The following is a 19,264-nucleotide window of genomic DNA, read 5'->3' on the forward strand; positions in this document are numbered from 1 at the left end:
GCCGAGTGTTTACTTGAACGCTAGGCCAAATTTGCATTCCAGAGATGAGCCCAGCCTGGTCATGATGTGTTATGATTTCCATGTATCATTGGATTTGCTAAGAATTTTAAAAATTTGACAAACCATAAGTGACTCTTAATCTCACAAAATAAACTGAGGGTTGCTAGGGGGAGGGGGGTTAAAAGAGGGGGGTGGTGTTATGGACATTGGGGAGGGTACGTGCTATGGTGAGTGCTGTGAAGTGTGTAAACCTGGCGATTCACAGACCTGTACCCCTGGGGATAAAAATACATTATATGTTTATTTAAAAAAATTTATAGAAAAAAAGAATTTTAAAAATTTTGCATTGATGATGAATATTAGTTTATAGTTCCTTATGCCTTTTTCTGATTTTGGTGTCAGGGTTCATGGTGTCATCATGAACTATGGTGGGAACTATGTTGGGATTATTTTCTTCTATTTCCTGGAAGACTTTTTGTAGAATTAGTGTTATATCCTACTTAAGTGTTTGGTAGATTTCAGGGAAGCCATCTGGCCCTTGAAGTTTTCTCATGGGTAGGTTTTTCACTACATATTTAATTTCTTTAATAGATCTAGGGCTCTTCAGGTCATCCATTTTTTCATCAGAGCGCTTTGGTAGTTTGTGTCTCTCAAGGAATTCATCTTCCATGTCGAATGTACCAGCATAAAGTTGTTCATAATGTTCTGTTATCCTTTTTTATTCATCTTATCATTGATATTCTCAGAAAATCAGCTCTTGGTGTCATTGTTATTTTGTTTTCTGTTTTACTGATGTTTCTTCTTCTTTTTACCACTCTTTTTCTCCTGCCTACTTTGGATTTAACGTGCCCTATTCTAGTTTCTTAAATGGGAAGTGTAGGTCATTTAATTTGAGATCTTCTTTTCCATTTTGTTTAATGCCATAAATTTCCCTTGGAAAGCTGTTTTACTTGTGTTCCAGACATTTCAATATTTCACATGCTCATTTTTATTCAGGTCCAAGTACTTTCTAATTGCCCTTGTGATTATTTAGAGGTGTGTTGTTTAGTTGCCAAATGTTTTGAGGGTTTTCCAGAAATTGTCCTGTTACTGATTTCTAATTTAATTCTCTTGTGGTCAGAGTCTATTTTTTATTGTTTGAATCCTTTTAAACTAGAGACTTGTGTTATGCACCAGAACATGGACTGGTTTGGTAAACATCCCATGTGTACTTCATAAGGATGTGTGGTCTGCTCTGCTGTTTGGAGTTTCTGTAAATGCCGATGATAGTCAGGTTCTTCATAGTTAATTCTGTAACTAACTACCCAGGTAGTTGTCGTTTTGTTGAGGCTGTCTTCTGTGTCCTTACTGCTTTTCAGTCCACTTGTCCTATCAAATTTTGAGAGTGATCTGTTGAGATATATTTGTAATTTGTTTTTTCTTTATCAGTTTTGCCTTGTGTTTTGAAGCTCTGTCACGTAAGACTATTGTGATGCCCTTATGAAATGACCTATTCATAATTGATGAGATTACCCTCTTTATCCCAAATATGCTTTGTTCTGAAATCTACTTTAATATAAATGGAGTCCCTCCAATTTTCTTATTTTTTTCCAGTTTTCTTATGATTAATGTTAGCATGGTATATCTTTTTCCATCTTTTTACTTTTAACCTATTTGTGTCTATACTTAAAGTGGATTTCTTGTATAGATGCCCATAATGTAATTTTCTTTCTTAATTTTTTTTTTTTTTTAACGGTCTCTGTGTTTTATTTGGGATGTAAGCCCATTTGTATTTAATGAGGTTGATTAGTTGATATGGTTGGGTTTAAACTTACCATCTTGCTGTTTGTTTTCTCTTTGTCCCATTTATTCCTTACTTCCTTTTTCATCTTTTTCTGCCTTTTTTTTTTAAGATTTTATTTATTTATTTGTTAGAGATTACAGGTGAGCAGAGAGGCAGGCAGGGAGAAGAGGAAGTAGGCTCCCTGCCCAGCAGAGAGCCCAATGCAGGACTTGATCCCAGGACCCTGAGATCTTGACCTGAGCCGAAGGCAGAGGTTTAACCTACTGAGCCATCCAGTGCCCTTCTGCCTTCTTTTGAAGTGAATAATTTTATGATAGTTAATCCTTTTGGCATATTTTCTGTAACTTTGTTTTCTTTTTTCTAATGGTGGCGTTAGGGTTTGGCATACTTTTTTTTTTTTTTTTAAGATTTTGTTTATTCGGCAGAGAGAGATACAGTGAAAGAGGGAACACAAGCAGGGGGAGTGGGAGAGGGAGAAGCAGGCTTCCCACGTAGCAGAGAGCTCAATGTGGGGCTCGATCACAGGACCGTGGGATCATGACCTGAACCGAAGGCAGATGCTTAACGACTAAGCCACCCAGGCACCCCTGGCATACATCTTTAAATGATCAGTTTGCCTTCAAGTAATATTCCATTTGTGTATTGTATTGTAAGGACTTGGTGACAGTGTACTTTCATCTCCTCTCTCCTGGCATTTATTTGTGCCATTGTCATCATCTACCTGTGTTATAATCACACAATATATTGTATTGTTTTTGCCTTAAATTAAAAAGGTTTTGCTTTAAATAGTTAAGATGTGGGGCGCCTGGGTGGCTCAGTGGGTTAAAACCTCTGCCTTCAGGGGCACCTGGGTGGCTCAGTGGTTAAGCCGATGCCTTCGGCTCAGGTCATGATCTCAGGGTCCTGGGATCGAGTCCCACATTGGGCTCTCTGCTTGGCCTGCTTCCCTCTCTCTCTCTGCCTGCCTCTCTGCCTACTTGTGATCTCCCTCGTCAAATAAATAAATAAAATCTTTAAAACAAAACAAAACAAAACAAAAAAACCCTCTGCCTTCAGCTCAGGTCATGGTTCCAGGGTCCTGGGATCGAGCCCTGCATCGGGCTCTCTGCTCAGGGGGAGCCTGCTTCCTCCTCCCTCTCTCTCTGCCTGCCTCTCTGCCTACTTGTGATCTCTATCTGTCAAATTAAATAAATAAAATCTTAAAAAAAATAATTAAGGTGTGTTTAAAAATCTTGGTTATTTACCTGTTGAGTTATCATTTCCACTGCTTTCAATTCCTTTAGTGGATTTAGATTTCCATGTGCTCTTTTTCATGATGGCTAAAGGACTTCCCTTAACTTTGCTTGCTAGGGATGAACTCTGCTTTTTGTTTTGTTTTATTCTCAGTCTGAGATGTCCTTGTTTTGCCTTTTTAAAAAGTTAACATTTTGGGGGTGCCTGGGTGGCTAGTGGATTAAAGCCTCTGTCTTCGGCTCTGGCCATGATCCCAGGGTTCTGGGATCAAGCCCCACATCTGGCTCTCTGCTCTGCGGGGAGCCTGCTTCCCCTCTCTTTCTCTGCCTGCCTCTCTGCCTACTTGTGATCTCTGTCAAATAAATAAAATCTTTTAAAAAAATAAATAAAAATAAAAGTTAACATTTTTGTTTTGAGGTAATCGTAGATTCATATGCATTTGTAAAAGTGACACACAGACCTCCCGTGTTCCTTACCCAGTTTCCCCAGTGGTAAAACTGGTTGTTGGCATGAATACAGTCCGATTCAGAACTTTTCCATCATTACGGAATCCCTCATGTTCCCCTTTTATAGTCCTGCCTACTTTCTTTGTGCCCTGGTGTCCTCCTTTAACCCCTGGCAACCACTAATCTGTTTTTCATTTCTATAATTTTGTCATTTCAGGAATGCTATTTATATATATTAAGTTGTGCAATGTGTAATGTTTTGGGATTAGCTTTTTCATTCAGCATAGTTCTCTAAGCATTAATTCCCTGAAGATTCATTTAGGTTGTGTGTACTAATAGTTTGTGGGCTTTTTTTTTTTTTTAAATTGTTGTGTAGTATTCCATGGTATGGATGGGATGTGCCATGACATTTTTTAACCAGTCATCCACAGAAGGACATCTGGGTTGTATCCACTTTGGGGATATTCTGATTAGAGCTACTGTAAGCATTAGCGTGTACAACATATGTGTGAACATATCTTTATTGCTCTGAAGTAAATGCCCAGGATTGCCATCACTGGGCCATATGGTAGTTGCAAGGGTGATTTTATAAGAAACTGTCAGTTTTCCAGTGTGCTGACATTTTACAATCTTACCAGCAAGGTATGGGAGTTCTGGTTTTTCTGCATGTTTGCCAGCATTTGGTGTTGTCACTATTTTTCATTTTAACCATACTGATAGGTATATAATGATACCTTGTTGTGGTTTTAATTTGCATTTCCCTAATGCCTAAAGGTCTAGAACATCTTTCCATGTGCTTATTTGCCATCTGTATATCCCGTTTGGTGAAATACCTCCTTGCTATCTTTTGCTCATTCTCTGTTGCATTTTTTGTTTTTATGCCATTGAGTTTTGAGAGTTGTTTATATAGTTAGTTTATATAGTTGTTTATATAGTTAGTTGTTTATATAGTTGTTGGATATGTAGGCTCCGAAGAATTTCTCCCACCCTGAGGCTTGTCTTACTATTATTATTGTTGTTGTTTTGTTAAGATTTTGTTAGAGTGCGTGAGCGAGAACACAAGCAGGGGGAACGGTAAAGCAGACTCCCTGCTGAGCAGGGAGCCTTATGTGGGACTGATCCCAGGACCCTGGGATGATGACCTTAGCTGAAGGCAGAGGCTTAACCCACGGAGCCACCCAGGTGCCCCGGGGTTTGTCTTTACATTCCCTTAACAAGGTCTTTCACAGAACAAAGTTTTTAATTTTGGTGAAGTCTGACTTTTCCTTTTATGGATTGTGCTTTTGGTGTCGAGTTTAAGATCTTTGCCTAGCTCTTGATCTTGGAGATTCTCTCATATTGTTTTCTGAAAGTTTTATAGTTTACACTTAGGTCCGTGATCCATTTTAATTTTTGTATAGTTTGAGATCTGGGTGAAGTCAGTTTTTTGTCTATAAATGCCTTTTCTCCAGCACCATTTGTTGAAAAGGCTATCTTTCCTGGGGCGCCTGGGTGGGTCAGTGGGTTAAGCCTCTGCCTTCTGCTCAGGTCATGATCCCAGGGTCCTGGGATTGAGCCCCCCATGGGGCTCTCTGCTCAGTGGGAGGCCTGCTTCCCCCTCCCCCTCTGCCTGCCTCTCTGCCTATTTGTGATCTCTCTCTCTCTCTCTCTCTGTGTCAAATAAATAAATAAAATCTTTAAACAACAACAACAACAACAAAAAAAAACAAAAAAAAAAAGAAAAAAGGGAAGGCTATCTTTCCTGTATTGAATTGCTTTTACACTTTTATAAAAAAAAAATCACTTTGGGGGCACCCAAAATCACTTGGGGGGCACCTGGGTGTCATGATCTCAGGGTCCTGGGATCGAGCCCCGCATCGGACTCTCTGCTCAGCGGGAGGCCTGCTTCCTCCTCTCTCTCTCTGCCTGCTTCTCTGCCTACTTGTGATCCCTGTCTGTGTGTCAAGTAAATAAATAAAATCTTTAAAAAAAAAAAATCACTTGGGCATTCTTGTGTGCGTCTCTTTCTGGGTTTCCTGTTCTATTCCTTTGCGGTATGCGTTCGTCCCTCCACACAGTCTTGCTGTTAGTTTTGTAGTAAGTCCTGATATCAGATAGAATGATTCCAGCCACTTACTGTCTTTCAAAATTATTTGAGCTATTCTTGTTTGTCTGTCTTTCCCTATAAACTATAGAATAGTAGTATAATACCTACAAAAAGTCTTTCTGGGATTTTGTGATGTGTGAAACCTGAATTTCAGTTTGGAGAGGGAGAATCAATGCCTTTACTAAAGTTGACATTTTCAGTCTGTGAACATGGTATATCCATTTATTTAAATCTTCATTATTTTTATCCCTGTTGTGTAATATCATGATGTTTTGTCTTGTTAGGTTTACACATAGTTTTGTTTTTTTGAGGTATTGTTAGTGGCATTATATTTTTGATTTTGCTGTCCATATGTTTGCTGCTGGTTGTAAAGATACATTTTATTTTCATATGTTGATCTCATATCCTGTAACCTTGCCAAACTCAGTTATTAGTTGAAGACTTTTTTTTTTTGGTAGACTCCTTAGATTTTTCTAGTAGACAGTCATGTTATATGCAAGTGTGGACGGTTTTACTTATTCCTTCCTGATTGGTATGCTTATTTCCTATTCTTATTTCACTGGCTAGAACTTAAGGAGAGTGGACATTTTTGCCTCATTTCTGGTATTAGGAAGAGGAGCATTCGTTTGATGTTAGTGGTAGGTTTTTCGGTATATGCTCTTATTAAGTTAAGTTAAAAGAGTTAAAAATTTTCTCTGTTTCTTAAGTTAAAAGAGTTTCCTCTTTTTTTTTCTGATTTTTGCTTTCTTTCATGAATGAGTGTTGATTTTTGTTAAATGCCTTTTCGATATCAAATTGATATGATCATGTGATATTTCTTCTTTAGTCTGTTACTATGGCAGATTATACCAATAGTTTCCAGTATCAAGTCATCTTTGTATCCCTGGAATAAATTCCATTCAGTCATAATGTGTAATTGTTATTTTAAGTTTTTATTTTAATCTCCTGGTGCTCGTCAAAACAGGTGCATTCCTTAATCCCCATCACCTGTTTCCCCATTGCCCCACTCAGCTCCCCTCAGGTAACCATCAGTTTGTTGTTTGTAGCTGAACAGTATTTCTTGGTTTGTGTCTCTCTTTTCCCTTTGGTTGCTCAAATTACACGTATGAGTGAAATCATATGGTGTTTGTCTTTATCTGACTGACTTTTTACACTTAGCATTATGCTCTCTAGGTCCATCCATGTTATTGCAAATGGCAAGATTTCATCCTTTTTTATGGCCGAATAATATTTCCAGTATATATACCACATCTTGTTTATCCATTCATCAACCAGTGGACACTTAGATTGCTTCCATATCCTGGGTATCGTAAATAATGCTGCTACAAATATAAGGGTGCATGTATTCCTTTCTTTAAATTAGTGTTTTTGTATTCTTTGGGTATATACTCAGTAGTGCAGTTGTGGGACTGTAGGGTAGTTCTATTTTTATCTTTTTGAAGAGCCTTCATACTGTCTTCCAGAGCGGCTGTGCTAGTCTGCATCCCTATGAATAGCGCAAGAGGCTCTTTTTCTCCATATCCTTGCCGACCCTTGTTGTTCCTTGTGTTGATTCTAGCCATTCTGTGTGAGGTGACGCCTCTTTGTAGTTTTGATTTGCATTTCCCTGATGATGAGCATCTTTTCATGTGTCTGTTGGCCATCTGTATGTCTTCTTTGGAGAAGTGTCTGTTCATGTCTTCCGTCAATCTTTTAATTGGATTATTTGTTTCTTGGGTATTGAGTTTTAGAAGTTTTCTTTCTTTCTTTTTTTTTTTTTTTAAGATTTTATTTGTCAAGAGAGAGAGTAAAGAACAAGCAGGGGGAGAGGCAGGCAGAGAGAGAAGCAGGCTCCCCTCTGAGCAAGGAGCCCGATGTGAGACCCAATCCCAGGACCCTGGCATCATGACCCGAGCCAAAGGTAGATGCTTAACCGACTGAGCCAGCCAAGCATCCCAAATTTTATAAGTTCTTTATAGATTTTGGATTCTAGTCCCTTATTGGATACATCATTTGCAAATATCTCCTCTCCTTCTGTAGCTTGGCTTTTAGTTTTGTTGATTGTTTCCTTCATTGTACAGAAGATTTTTATTTTGATGTAATCCCAGTGGCTTATTTTTTGCTTTTGTTTCTCTTGCCTCAGGGTACCTGTCTAGAAAAAAAGTTGCTATAGCCAGTGTCAGAGAAATTACTACCTGTGTCCTCTTCTAGGATTTTTATGGTTTCAGGACTCATATTTAGGTCCTTTATACATTCTGAATTTATTATCACATATGGTATAAGGAAGTGATCTAGTTTCATTCTTTTGCTTGTTGTAGTCATGTTTTCCCAACACCCATTTGTTGAAGAGACCATCTTTTTCCATTCTCTCCTGCTTTGTCAAAGATTAATTGACCATATAGTTGAGGGTCCATTTCCGGGTTCTCCTATTCCATTGATCTATATGTCTATTTTTGTGCTGGGACCATACTGTTCTAATTATTACAGTTTTGTAATGTAACTTGAAGCCTGGAATTGTGATGCCTCCAGCTTTGCTTTTCTTTTTCAAGACTGCTTTGGCTATTCAGTGTCTTCTGTGGTTGCATACAAATTTTAGGATTGTGGATTCTAAATGCTGTAGGTTTCTTTTTCTTTTTTTTTTTTTTAGATTTTATTTATTTATTTATTTGACAGGATGAGAGAGATCAGATCACAAGTAATTGGGGGGGGGTGCGGGGAAGCAGAGCTGAGCAGAGGACCCCCCCCCCCCCATGCAGGGCTCATCCCAGGACCCTGAGATCATGACCTGAGCTGAAGACAGATGCTTGACCGACTGAGCCACAGAGGCGCCCCAGAGTCCAGATCTTTCACCTTTTTGGTTAGGTCTTTTTCCTAGGCATCTTGTGATTTTTGGTGCAGTTGTAAATGGGTTTGTTTTCTTAATTTCTCTTTCTGCTTCTTCATTATTGGTGTGTAGAAATGTAGTATGTTCCTGTAGATTGATTTTACGTCCTGCGGCTTTACTGAATTCATGTATCAGTCCTAGCAGTTTTTTGGTGGATGGAGTATTTGGGTTTCCTATATATATAGTATCATGTCATCTGCAAATAGTGAATGTTTTACTTTTTTCCTTACTGATTTGGATGCCTTTTATAAATTCTTTTTGTTGTGTGGTTGCTGTGGCTAGCACTTCTAGTACCGTGTTGAGAGTGGACATCCCTGGCTTATTCCTGACTGTAGAGGAAAAACTCTGTTTTTCCCCACTTATTATGTTGAGTTACGTTCCCTTTAAAGCTACTTTGTCAAAGTGCTTATCATGAATGGATGTTGTACTTTGTCAAATGCTTTTTCTGCCTCTATTGGAATGATCATGTGGTTCTCACCCTTTCTCCTATTGATGTGCTGGATCACACTGATTTGCAAATATTGAGCCACTCTTAAAACCCAGGAATACATCCCACCTGACTGTGGTGAATGAGTCTTTTGATGTGTTGTTGGATTTGGTTTGCTAGTATTTTTCTGAGGATTTTTGCATCTGTGTTCGTTAGAGATACTGGCCTGCCATTCTCTCTTTGAGTGGTGTCTTTATCTGGTTTTGGTATCAGGGCAATGCTGGCTTCATGGAAGGAAAACTTCCAACTTCGTTCTTTTCCTGTGTTTTTGGAATAATTTGAAAAGAATAGGTACTAACTCTTTAAATGTTTGGTAGAATTTGTCTGTGAAGCCATCTGGTCCTGGACTTCTGTTTGGGAGTTTTTCGATTGCGGATTCAATTTCTGTGCTAGTAATAAGTCTGTTCAGCCTTTCTGTTTCTTCTTGATTCCGTTTTGGGGGGTTATTATTTCTAGGAACACATCCAGTTCTTCTAGGTTGTCCAATTTATTGGCAAATAGTTTTTCATAATGTTCTCTTATAATTGTTTATATTTCTGTGTTGTTTATTGTTTTTCCTCTGTCTTTTGTGATTTTATTGATTTGGGTCCTTCTTTTCTTCTCAATAAGTCTAGCTTAGAGGTTTATTAGTTTTACTGATTTTTTTTTTTTTTCAAAGAAACAGCTTCTGGTTTCATTGATCTGTTTTATTTTTAGTTTTAGTTTTTATATAATATATTTCTGCTCTAATCTTTATTTTCCTTCCTTCTTCTGGTTTTAGGTTTTGGTGGTGGTTCTTTTTCTAATTCCTGTAGGTGCAGGGATAGGTTATTTATATGAGATTTTTCTTGCTTGAATTAGGTCTTTATTGCTAGAATTTTCCCTCTTAGAACTGCTTTTGCTGTATCCCAGAGGTCTTGAACCATCTTTTTTCATTTTCATTCATTTCTGTTATTTTTAAACTTTTTCTTTTATTTCCTTGATGACCCATTCATTTTTAATAGCATATCATTTACCCACCATGTATTTGTGGTCTTTTCAGATTTTATCTTGTGGTTGACTTTAGTTTCACAGTGTTGTGGTCAGAAAAGATGCATGGTGTAACTTTGGTCTGTTTAAGTTTGCTGAGGCTTATTTTGTGGGCTAATATGTGATTTGTTCCATGTGTTCTATGTGTATTTTGTGTTCCATGTGTATTTTGTTTTAGGATGGAATGTTCTGAATATATCTATTAAATCCATTTGTTCCAGTGTGTCATTCAAAGACATTGTTTCCTTGTTAAAGATCTGTTTAAATGATCTGTTCTTTGATGTAAGTGGGGTGTTAAAGTCTCCTACAATTACTGCTTTATGTTTATTATTTTCTGTTTTATATATTTGGGTGCGCCCATGTTATTTACAATTACTATGTCTTCTTGTTGGATTGTCTGCTTTATTATTACATAGTTTATATATATCTTCTTTGTCTCTTTTTACAGTCCTTGTTTTAACATCCATTTTGTCCGATATAAATATTGCTACTCTGGCTTTCTTTTGACATCCATTTGCGTGATAAATATTTCTCCATCCCCCCATTTTCAATCTTTAGGTGTCTTTAGGTCTAAAATGAGTATTTTATAGGCAGCATAAGATGAGTCTTGTTTTTTTATCCATTTTGTCACCCTCTGTTTTTTGATTCAAGTGTTTAGTCCCTTTACATTCAAAGTAATTACTGATAGGTGTGTGTCAATTTTATTGCTTGTTGTTTCTGAAGACTTCCTGATTCTTTCTTGTCTTTCTCTCTTTCATAGTTTTCTGGTTTTCTTTAGTGATATATTTGGATTTTTTTTTTCTTTATTCTTTGCATAATTATTAGTGGTTTCTGATTTATGATTACATTTAGGTTTGTATATAATGTCTTCTACATATAGCATTCTATATTAAGTGGGTGATTGTTTAAGTTTGAACCCATTCTTACCCCTCCCCACGTTTTAGGTGTATGGTGTCCTCTTTTACATCCTTTTGTTTTGTTAGATCTTTGATTTTTTTATAGAAATATTCATTTTTACTGCTTTTATGTTTCCTAACTTCATATTGTCATTTTTGGTCTTTCTTTTCCACTCAAAGAGTCCCCTTTCAATATTTCTTGCAGGACTGGTTTAGTGGCCACAAACTCCTTTAGTTTTTGTTGGGGAACTCTTTGTTTCTCCTATTCTGAATGATATCCTTGCTGGATAGAGTATTCTCGGCCGCAGGTTTTTCCCATTCAATGCTTTGAATATATTATGCCACCCTTTTCCAGCTTGAAAAATTTCTGCTGAAAAATCTGCTGATAACCTTAAGGGGTTTCCTTTGTATGTAACTGTCTTCTTTTGTCTTGCTGCTTGTAATGTTTTTTCTTTATGACTATATTTTGCCATTTTAATTATAATATGTTTTGGTGTGTATCTGCTTTTGTGGATTTTGTTGGGGGCTCTATGTGCCTCCTAGATCTATCTGTTTACTTCCCCAGATTAGGGAAGTGTTCAGCTATTATTTCTTCATATAAATTCTCTGCCCCCTTTTCTCTCTCTCCTTTTTCTGGGATCCCTATAAATATGAATGTTACTATGTTTGATGGAGTCACTGAGTTCTCCAAGTTCTCAGTTCTCCAAGTCTATTCTTGTTTTCTCTCTTTTGTTCAGCTTTATTACTTTCTATTACTTCGTTTTCTAGGCCATTAATTTGTTCCACTGCCTCTTCTAGCCTGCTGTTCATTCCATTGAGTGTGTTTCTCATTTCATTTATTGAGTCCTTTATCTCTGCTTTTATTCCTTATCTCTATGTTAATGGTCTCACTGATGTCCTCCACTCTTTTCTCAAATCCAGTGAGTATCCTTTGATCATTGCTTTAAATTCTCCATCAGCCATGTTACTTAGAACTGTTTTGCCTAGATCTCTGGCCTATGGCCTTCCTCTTCTTTCATATGATATAAATTCCCCTGTCTTCTCATTTGATCTAAGTCTCTGTGCCTGTTTCTGTGTGTTAGGAAAGTCACTTATGGCTCCTGGTTCTAGAGGGTAAGCTTTATGAAGAAGAGGTCTTGTAATGCCTGTGCCCTGCAGTGTAGTGTCTTCTGGTCCCCAAGGCCCCGTGCTTCTGGGATGTATCCAGTGTGTGCTATGTGCACTCTGCTGTTGTATTTTAGTCCCTTTATTTTTCATCCAGTTGTCTGCAGAGGCTCTCTTTGCCTGTGTTGGGCAGTGTTTGGTCCTGGCTTGACTGTGGCAACTTTTAACTAGCTGTGCTCTGGTCTGCTAGTAAAATGAGACCTGTTACTGCTGCTGCGTGGAACCAAGGCTTCGCAGAACGTCGTGTGCGGAGACAGGTGTTGGCTGGGATTTGGGGCCAGTCTTCTTGGGGAAGGACCTGCTGTAGCGGGACTGAGGCAAGTGTGACTGGGAATGGTGGTTCCAGAGCACAGGGGAGCTTGGCGTTGTTGGTGCTGCGCTGGTTCCCGCAGGTAGCTCTGTGTTTATGCTGAGGTTGGGAGAGGGAAATGGCACCAGCCAGTTCCTTTGTTTCTCATGCGGGGGCCTCCCCGGGAATGCTGTTTTTCTGGAACACTCTTCTTCGAGATGAGCAGCTAACCTCCCCATTGTGTGCCCTAGCTCCTCTTCAGATGGCTGTTTCCATGCTGTGTGTCTGGAGGCTGTTTGCCCTGCCGTTTTTCCAAGAGCAACACCAGTGTCTTCTGAGCTCTACCAGAGCCAAACACTCTGACCTTTAACACTTCAGGCTTTAAGTACTCCTGATTGTAAGAACTCATGAAACTTTGATCCTTTCACTTTCCAAGCCAGTTGCTATGGGGATTCATCTTCCCTGTGCACCGGCCTGTGTGCTGGTTTGTCTTGCACCCTTTTCTGTGACTGCAGCTCCCTCCCCACTGCATTTGCCACATTTTCTCTTCCAGTCTGTATCTGTGCACTTCCTGTCGTCTTCATCTGGCCTCTTCTGTACCTTCCGTTGTGGAGTTTGTTCTGCCAATCCTCAGATCGATTCTAGGATATTTAGGATGATTTGATAGTTATCTTCTTGTGTTCAAGGAACCTAGGCCCCTCCTGCTTGGCCACCATCTTTTCTTCTCTCCTCTAATGTGTAATTATTTTTGTATTTTGTTGAGTTTTATTCGAATATTTATTGAAGGTTTTTGCATATTCATGAGAGATGTTTGTCTATAATTTTCTGGTTTTATACCATTTTTGTTTGGTATCAGGGTAATACTAGTTTTACAAAATGAATTTGGGATATATTAATTCCTGTGTTTTTGAAGAGATTGTATAGTATTGATGAAAATCCTTATTTAAACATTTGGTAGAATTTATCAGTGAAACTGTATTGGCCTGGAGATTTCTTTTTTGTGAGTTTTTAAATTACAGATTCAATTTTTGGTATCTGCAAGGTCTGTATTGTTATCCTTGGTTTTGTTTCTGATATTGGTAATTGCTGTAAATTTCTCTTTCAGCACTTCTTTAGCTGTGTCTTCACATTTTTAATATGTTGTCTTTTCATTTTCATTCACTTCAGTGCATTTTTTAATTTCCCTTGAGACTTATTCTTTGATCCGTGGATTATATAGAAGCAGGTTACTTAGTTTCCAGGTGTTTATTGTTTTTCTTGTTATCTCTCTCTCATCTCTAGTATGATTCCAGTGTGGCAGAAAACACACCTTTTATTATTTCAATTCTCTTAAATTTTTTGACGTTTGTTTTGTGGGCCAGGATATGGTCTATCTTAGTGTATGTTCCACAAATGTTTGAAATGAATTTGTATTCCACTGTTGTGTGAAGTGTTCTGTAAACTGCCCATATCCCATGGGCTGATGATATTGCTCAGTTCTGTACCCTTGTTGATTTTCTAGTTCTTCATTTATTGACAGAAGGGTGTTGAGGTTCCCAGCTGTAATTGTGGATTTCTCTATGTCTGTTTTTAGTTCTGTTAGAATTTGGTTTATGTATATTGCTGCTTTGTTGTTTGGTACAAACACATTTAGTATTGCTACACACACACACACACACGTACATCATGGATATGTAAAAGTCCTTAATAAATATTACAAATAAAACTCAACAAAATACAAAAATAATTACACATCAGAGGAGAGAAGAAAAGATGGGGGCCGAGTAGGAGGGGCCTAGGCTTGCCTCATTCCTTGAATACAGCAAGATAACTATCAATATCTATATATGGATTTTTGATAATGTCCCTATGTCTTGTAGCTTTCTTTCTTCTGAAGTGTGCTTTATCTGCTATTAGTGGAGCTGTTTTTACTTTCTTTGAATTAATGTTTGCATGACGTATCTTTTCTCATCCTTCTTTCAGCCTGCCTATACTGGTAACATTTGCAATGAGTCTCTTGTAGATATCATATGGTTGAGTCATGTTTTCAATCTACATTGTTAATATGGGTTTTTAATTGGTGTATTAGAAAATTCAGCAGATCAGGACTTAAGCCTGGTTTCTTTTCTTTCTTTCTTTCTTTTCTTTCTTTTTTTTTTTTTAAGATTTTATTTACTTACTTTAATAGAGTACAAGTGAGGAGAGGGAGAGGGGTGAGCAGACGCCAGACTAGTGTGGATCCTGATGTGGGGCTCAATCCCACGACCCCAAAATCACAACCTGAGCTAAAACTAAGAGTGATACTCAACTGATTGAGCCACTCAGGTGCCCCTTCCTTTTCAGTGTTCTAGGGTTTCTTTCTTTCTTTTAAGATTTTATTTATTTATTTGAAAGAGTCAGAGAGACAAGAGAGGGAACACAAGCAAGGGGAGTGTGAGAGGGAGAAGCAGGCTTCCTGGCGAGCAGGGAGCCTGATGCAGGGTTCAATCCCAGGACCCCGGGATCATGCCCTGGGCTGAAGACAGATGCCTGACTGACTGAGCCACCCAGGTGTCCCTAGGGTTTCTTTTTAAAACAAATCATTTCCTTCTTGTTGAGAGATAGAGCTTCCCTTAGTCATTCTTTTAGGGTATGTCTACTGGTGACAAATTTTCCTAGTTTTGCTTCATCTGAGGAGGTCTTGATTTTGCCTTCATTCCTGAAGAGTATTTCCACTGTGCATAGGATTCTGGCTTGACAGTCATTTTCTTTCAGACCTTGAAAATTGTTTTGCCACTTCCTCTGGCCTCCATGGTTTTTGATCTGAAATCTTCTCTCGTTTTTTCTTTTCTTTAGTTCATACACTTTCTTCATTTCTTCTAATACTTTTTCAGCCCATCTTAGTTTCTCCTTTCCTTCTGGGACTCTGCTGACAGGTGTGATAGATGTTTTGTTAGAGTCCCATAGGTCCCTGGTGCCCTGTTCATTTTCCCTCTGTTTTCTCTCTGTTGTTCAGAGTACGCAATTTCTGTTGTTCTGTCTTCATGTTTACTGTGCCTTTCTTCTGTAATCTCTATTCTTCTGTCTAGCTTATGCACTGAGCTTATTTTGATTATTGTATTTTTTATTTCTAGTGTTCCCATTTGGGTTTTTTTTTTTTTTAATCTCCTGTTTCTTTGCTGAGTCTCTCTATGTTTTTCATTCGTTTCTAGTGTGTTCATAACTATCTGTTGAGCCGTTTTTATCATGGCTTTTAAAAATTCTTTGTTAGATAATTCTAACATTTCTGTCTGTCATCTTAGTGTTGGCCTGTCTCTCTCTATTTTTTTTAAAGATTGTATTTATTTATTTGACAGACAGAGATCACAAATAGAGAGGCAGGCAGAGAGAGGGGGGGGGAAGCAGGCTCCCTGCTGAGCAGAGAGCCCGATGTGGGACTCGATCCCAGGACCTTGAGATCATGCCCTGAGCCGACGGCAGAGGCTTAACCCACTGAGCCACCCAGGCGCCCCTTTTGTTGCCCTTTATTTGTTGTCTTTTTTCACCCCAGTTGAGAAATTCTTGGTGTGATGAGTGATTTTCAGTTGAATTCTGGATATTTTAGTGTTAGAAGTTTTATGTGAGTATTATCTGATGATTGTTTTAGCTGGCTTTCTGTGATACTGCTCTGGCAGAGGAGATTGTATTAGATTGAGGTAGAAGTCCAGCTTCCCTCCTCAGTCTCCATTGACACTCACGGATGAGGCAGGGGGTTGGGGCTCCTCATTCCTGCTCTCCATGGTCTCCACTGACACCGCAGTGGCTTTGTACTACAGGGTGATGGTGAGAGTCCTGATTCTGAAATTACCCCAGCAGAGAATTGGGGGGAGTCGTCCTTACTACCAGGCGGTAGGGTAGAAGTCCAGGCTCCTGACTTGATCTTGACTGTGGGATGGGGTGGGTGGTGTGTTGCCACCCAGCGTGGATGAAAGTCCCATCTCCTAATCCATCTTCTCTAACACGGCTCTAGTGGGTGGCTTGGTCTGCCTCATTACAGCCTGGCAAGTGGAAGTTTAGGCTGCCCGGTTGGCCTTTGCTGACCTAGGGGTCGGTGGGGGTGGGTCATAGTTTTTCTGAAGCTTATAGCCAGTGGTATAGAGAATTACTATCTAAAAGTTTTCTGTCTTGCCATGTTCCCTTATCTTGGTCTTTTGGCTAGCAAGAGCAGGCTTTCACTGGGGCTTTGTCCCGTTTGGTGTTTCCAGGTTCTTGGCTTCTTTGGCTCTGGACTATATGAGGTGCAAAGAAAACCCAGGGAACTCACCACAGTGTCATCCCTTGGGTTCCAGAGTTGTTGGGTTGTCTTTTACTCTTACCTTGCACAGCGTTCTTATGTGTGCTTTACATATGGGGTCCAAGGCTTTTTTACTTAGTGGAAGGAATAAGGAAAGGAACTTCTACATCATCTTCCCAGAAGTGAAAGTCTTGTCTTTGTTTTCGAAAGATGTTTTTATCGGGTATGGAACTCTGTGTTGACATTTTTATTCTAAAACCCCAAAGATGTGACTGCATTGTCTCGTGTTGTTTCTGACAAGAAGTCTGTTGTCAGTTTTACCTTTGTTTCTATGTATATGTTTTTATTACTAACTGCTTTTTAAAAAAGATTTTATTTATTTATTTGACAGAGATCACAAGTAGGCAGAGAGGCAGGCAGAGAGAGATGGGGGAAGCAGGCTCCCTGCTGAGCAGAGAGCCCGATTTGGGGCTGGATCCCAGGACCCTGGGATCATGACAGGAGCCGAAAGCAGAGGCTTAATCCACTGAACCACCCAGGCGCCCTTACTTACTGGTTTTATGATGCTCTCTTTATCTCTGTTCTCAGCAGTCTGACTGAGTGATTCTTGTCTTCTGTTTGGGATTTGTTGAGGTTCTTAAATCTGTCAGTATACTGTTTCAAATTTGTGTGGCTTTTAGTCATTAAAAAAACTTTTATGCTTGTAACTGGAGCACCATTATTAACCTTTTCCGGTGTATAGTTCTATGAATTTTAACACAGGTCTAGATTCATGCACACCCCCACCTCCTCAGGACACAAAACTGTAGAATCACTCTAAAAGTCTCCTTGCGCACTCTGTACAGTCATTATTTCCTGAGATATTTGTTCTGTCTCTTCAGACTCCAATTACATGTGTGTTAAGGGACTAACTTGGAGTCCCGCTGCTCACTGATAAGCATATCTGTTGTTGTTGTTGTTGTTTTGTGTTTGTGTGTGTATGATTCATTATGGAAGATTTCTTTTGCTAAGTCTTCAAGTTCACTGATCTTTTCTCCCCTCCTGTCTAATCTATTGTTAATCTTGCCTGGTGTGTTTTTCATCTCAGAGATTCTACTTTTCACCTGTAAAATACGTTTGACTCTGTTTCCATGACTCTCCCTAACATGCTCTTATTCTCTTCTACCTCCTTAAACATGTGATTGATTATATGTACAATGTCTTTTTAAAATGTCATTGTCTTTTGATTCTATTATTTGTACCATTTCTGGGTCTGTTTCTATTTATTTTCTCCTTGTTGTTGGTCATTCCTGCATCTTTGTATGCCTTGTGGTCTTTGATTAGAACTTTATGTTTTGGGGTGCTGGAGGGTTTTTTTAAATCCCTATAAATATTTTTGAGCTTTATTCTGGGACACAGTTATATCATTTGGAAATGGTTTGTGCCTTTCAGTGCTTTTAAAGCTTTGTTAGGCAGGTTCTGAGCGGTCTTTAGTTTAAGGCAGAGTTTCTCAATCTCAGCACTATTGATGTTCAGAGCCAGATAATGCTTTGTTGTGGGGGCTGGCCTGGGCTTCTTGTAGGATGTTTAGCGGCATTTGTGGCCTCTGCTCACAGGATACCAGTAGAACCAGTTAGTCGTGAGCTAAAATTGTTTTTCACATTTTTCTAAAGTTGTAAAAAGGAAGAAGACGACGACTTTGCAGCAGAGACCCCATATGTGGCCAACAAGACCAGAATATATATGGAGAGGCTTTCAGACTCTTGTAGAGTGACTTTTTTTTTTTTAAACTCTTTGAGACAAATGCTAGTATAAGAGAAAACTTCTTTTTCCAGTAGAAAGAGTAGTTAAGAGCACAGGTTTTGAATATGAAGGAAATATTTGAGTCCAGGATGTGTCTTCCACTTAGTACTATTTGACATTGGGCAAAATTTTAACTCTTTGAGCCTCAGTTTATTCTCTTATAAAACCAGTATGAACCAGTACATACTTATCACTTGGGTTTGTTGGAGAATTAAATGAGAATGAATGAAAGTACATAGCTCAAGGCGTGACCTGCAGTAGCTGTAATTACTTCACTTCAGGCGTGGGGCCCATATTTAAAATATTCTGTGATGTCTGTATGGAGTCCTATTTTGCTAATTTCGTGGATTGTGGTCTTATCTTTCAGGTCATGCAGAAGGATTTTGTATGATGTGTACAATGCAAGCACATATCACCCAGGCGCTCAGTAATCCTGGGGATGTTATTAAGCCGATGTTCGTCATTAATGAGATGCGGCGTAAGTATCACCTGTAGTAGTTTATGTTAGTATTTATTAGGTAATTGGTCTTAATGGCCTAACTGGTAAAAGATGAGCTCCTGGTATATTATGGAAAACCAACGTGTTTTATCATATGTGGGTATGGGTTTAATTAGTAACAAGTCTTTAGTAAAACATGTAGTATAGAAACACACTTTGAAACCACAAAAGATAACAGTGTAATAAGGTATTCGGTTTAATATAAGCAAATTAATTAATTTTTTTTTTAAGTAGGCTCCACGCCCAGTATGGAGCCCAACATGGGGCTCAAACTCATGACTGTGAGAGCAAGACCTGAGCCAAGATCAGGAGTCAGACACTCAACTGACAGAGCACCCAGGCGCCCCGCAAATTTAAAAATTTTAAAAACTCACTTTGTTAATAAAATCATTGATAAATTTTACAGTGATTTCCATGCTCCAGATATTTGGATTACTATGCTGAGTTATATTATAATAATATTGTTATATATTATTATAGTATAATATATATAAATA

The 19,264-nt window shown here is 38.7% G+C and overlaps 1 protein-coding gene across 5 annotated transcripts in view; it reads left to right on the top strand.

Moving 5' to 3' along the window:
- Window positions 1-19,264, top strand: part of USP42 (ubiquitin specific peptidase 42) — a 76,343-nt gene that overhangs the window by 37,017 nt on the left and 20,062 nt on the right. For all 5 annotated transcript variants that reach the window (XR_006605265.1, XM_004774981.3, XM_045075122.1 and 2 more), the window contains one exon: window positions 18,636-18,746. Coding sequence is in view for 4 of the 5 variants with exons in the window: in XM_004774981.3 (XP_004775038.2) it covers window positions 18,636-18,746 (111 nt within the window). In the remaining variant the exon portion in view is untranslated. The remainder of the gene's footprint in view (window positions 1-18,635; window positions 18,747-19,264) is intronic.

This window comes from Mustela putorius, unplaced genomic scaffold (genome assembly GCF_011764305.1).
Source record: "Mustela putorius furo isolate JIRA1106 unplaced genomic scaffold, ASM1176430v1.1 tig00000139_pilon_pilon_pilon, whole genome shotgun sequence".
NCBI lineage: Eukaryota > Metazoa > Chordata > Mammalia > Carnivora > Mustelidae > Mustela > Mustela putorius.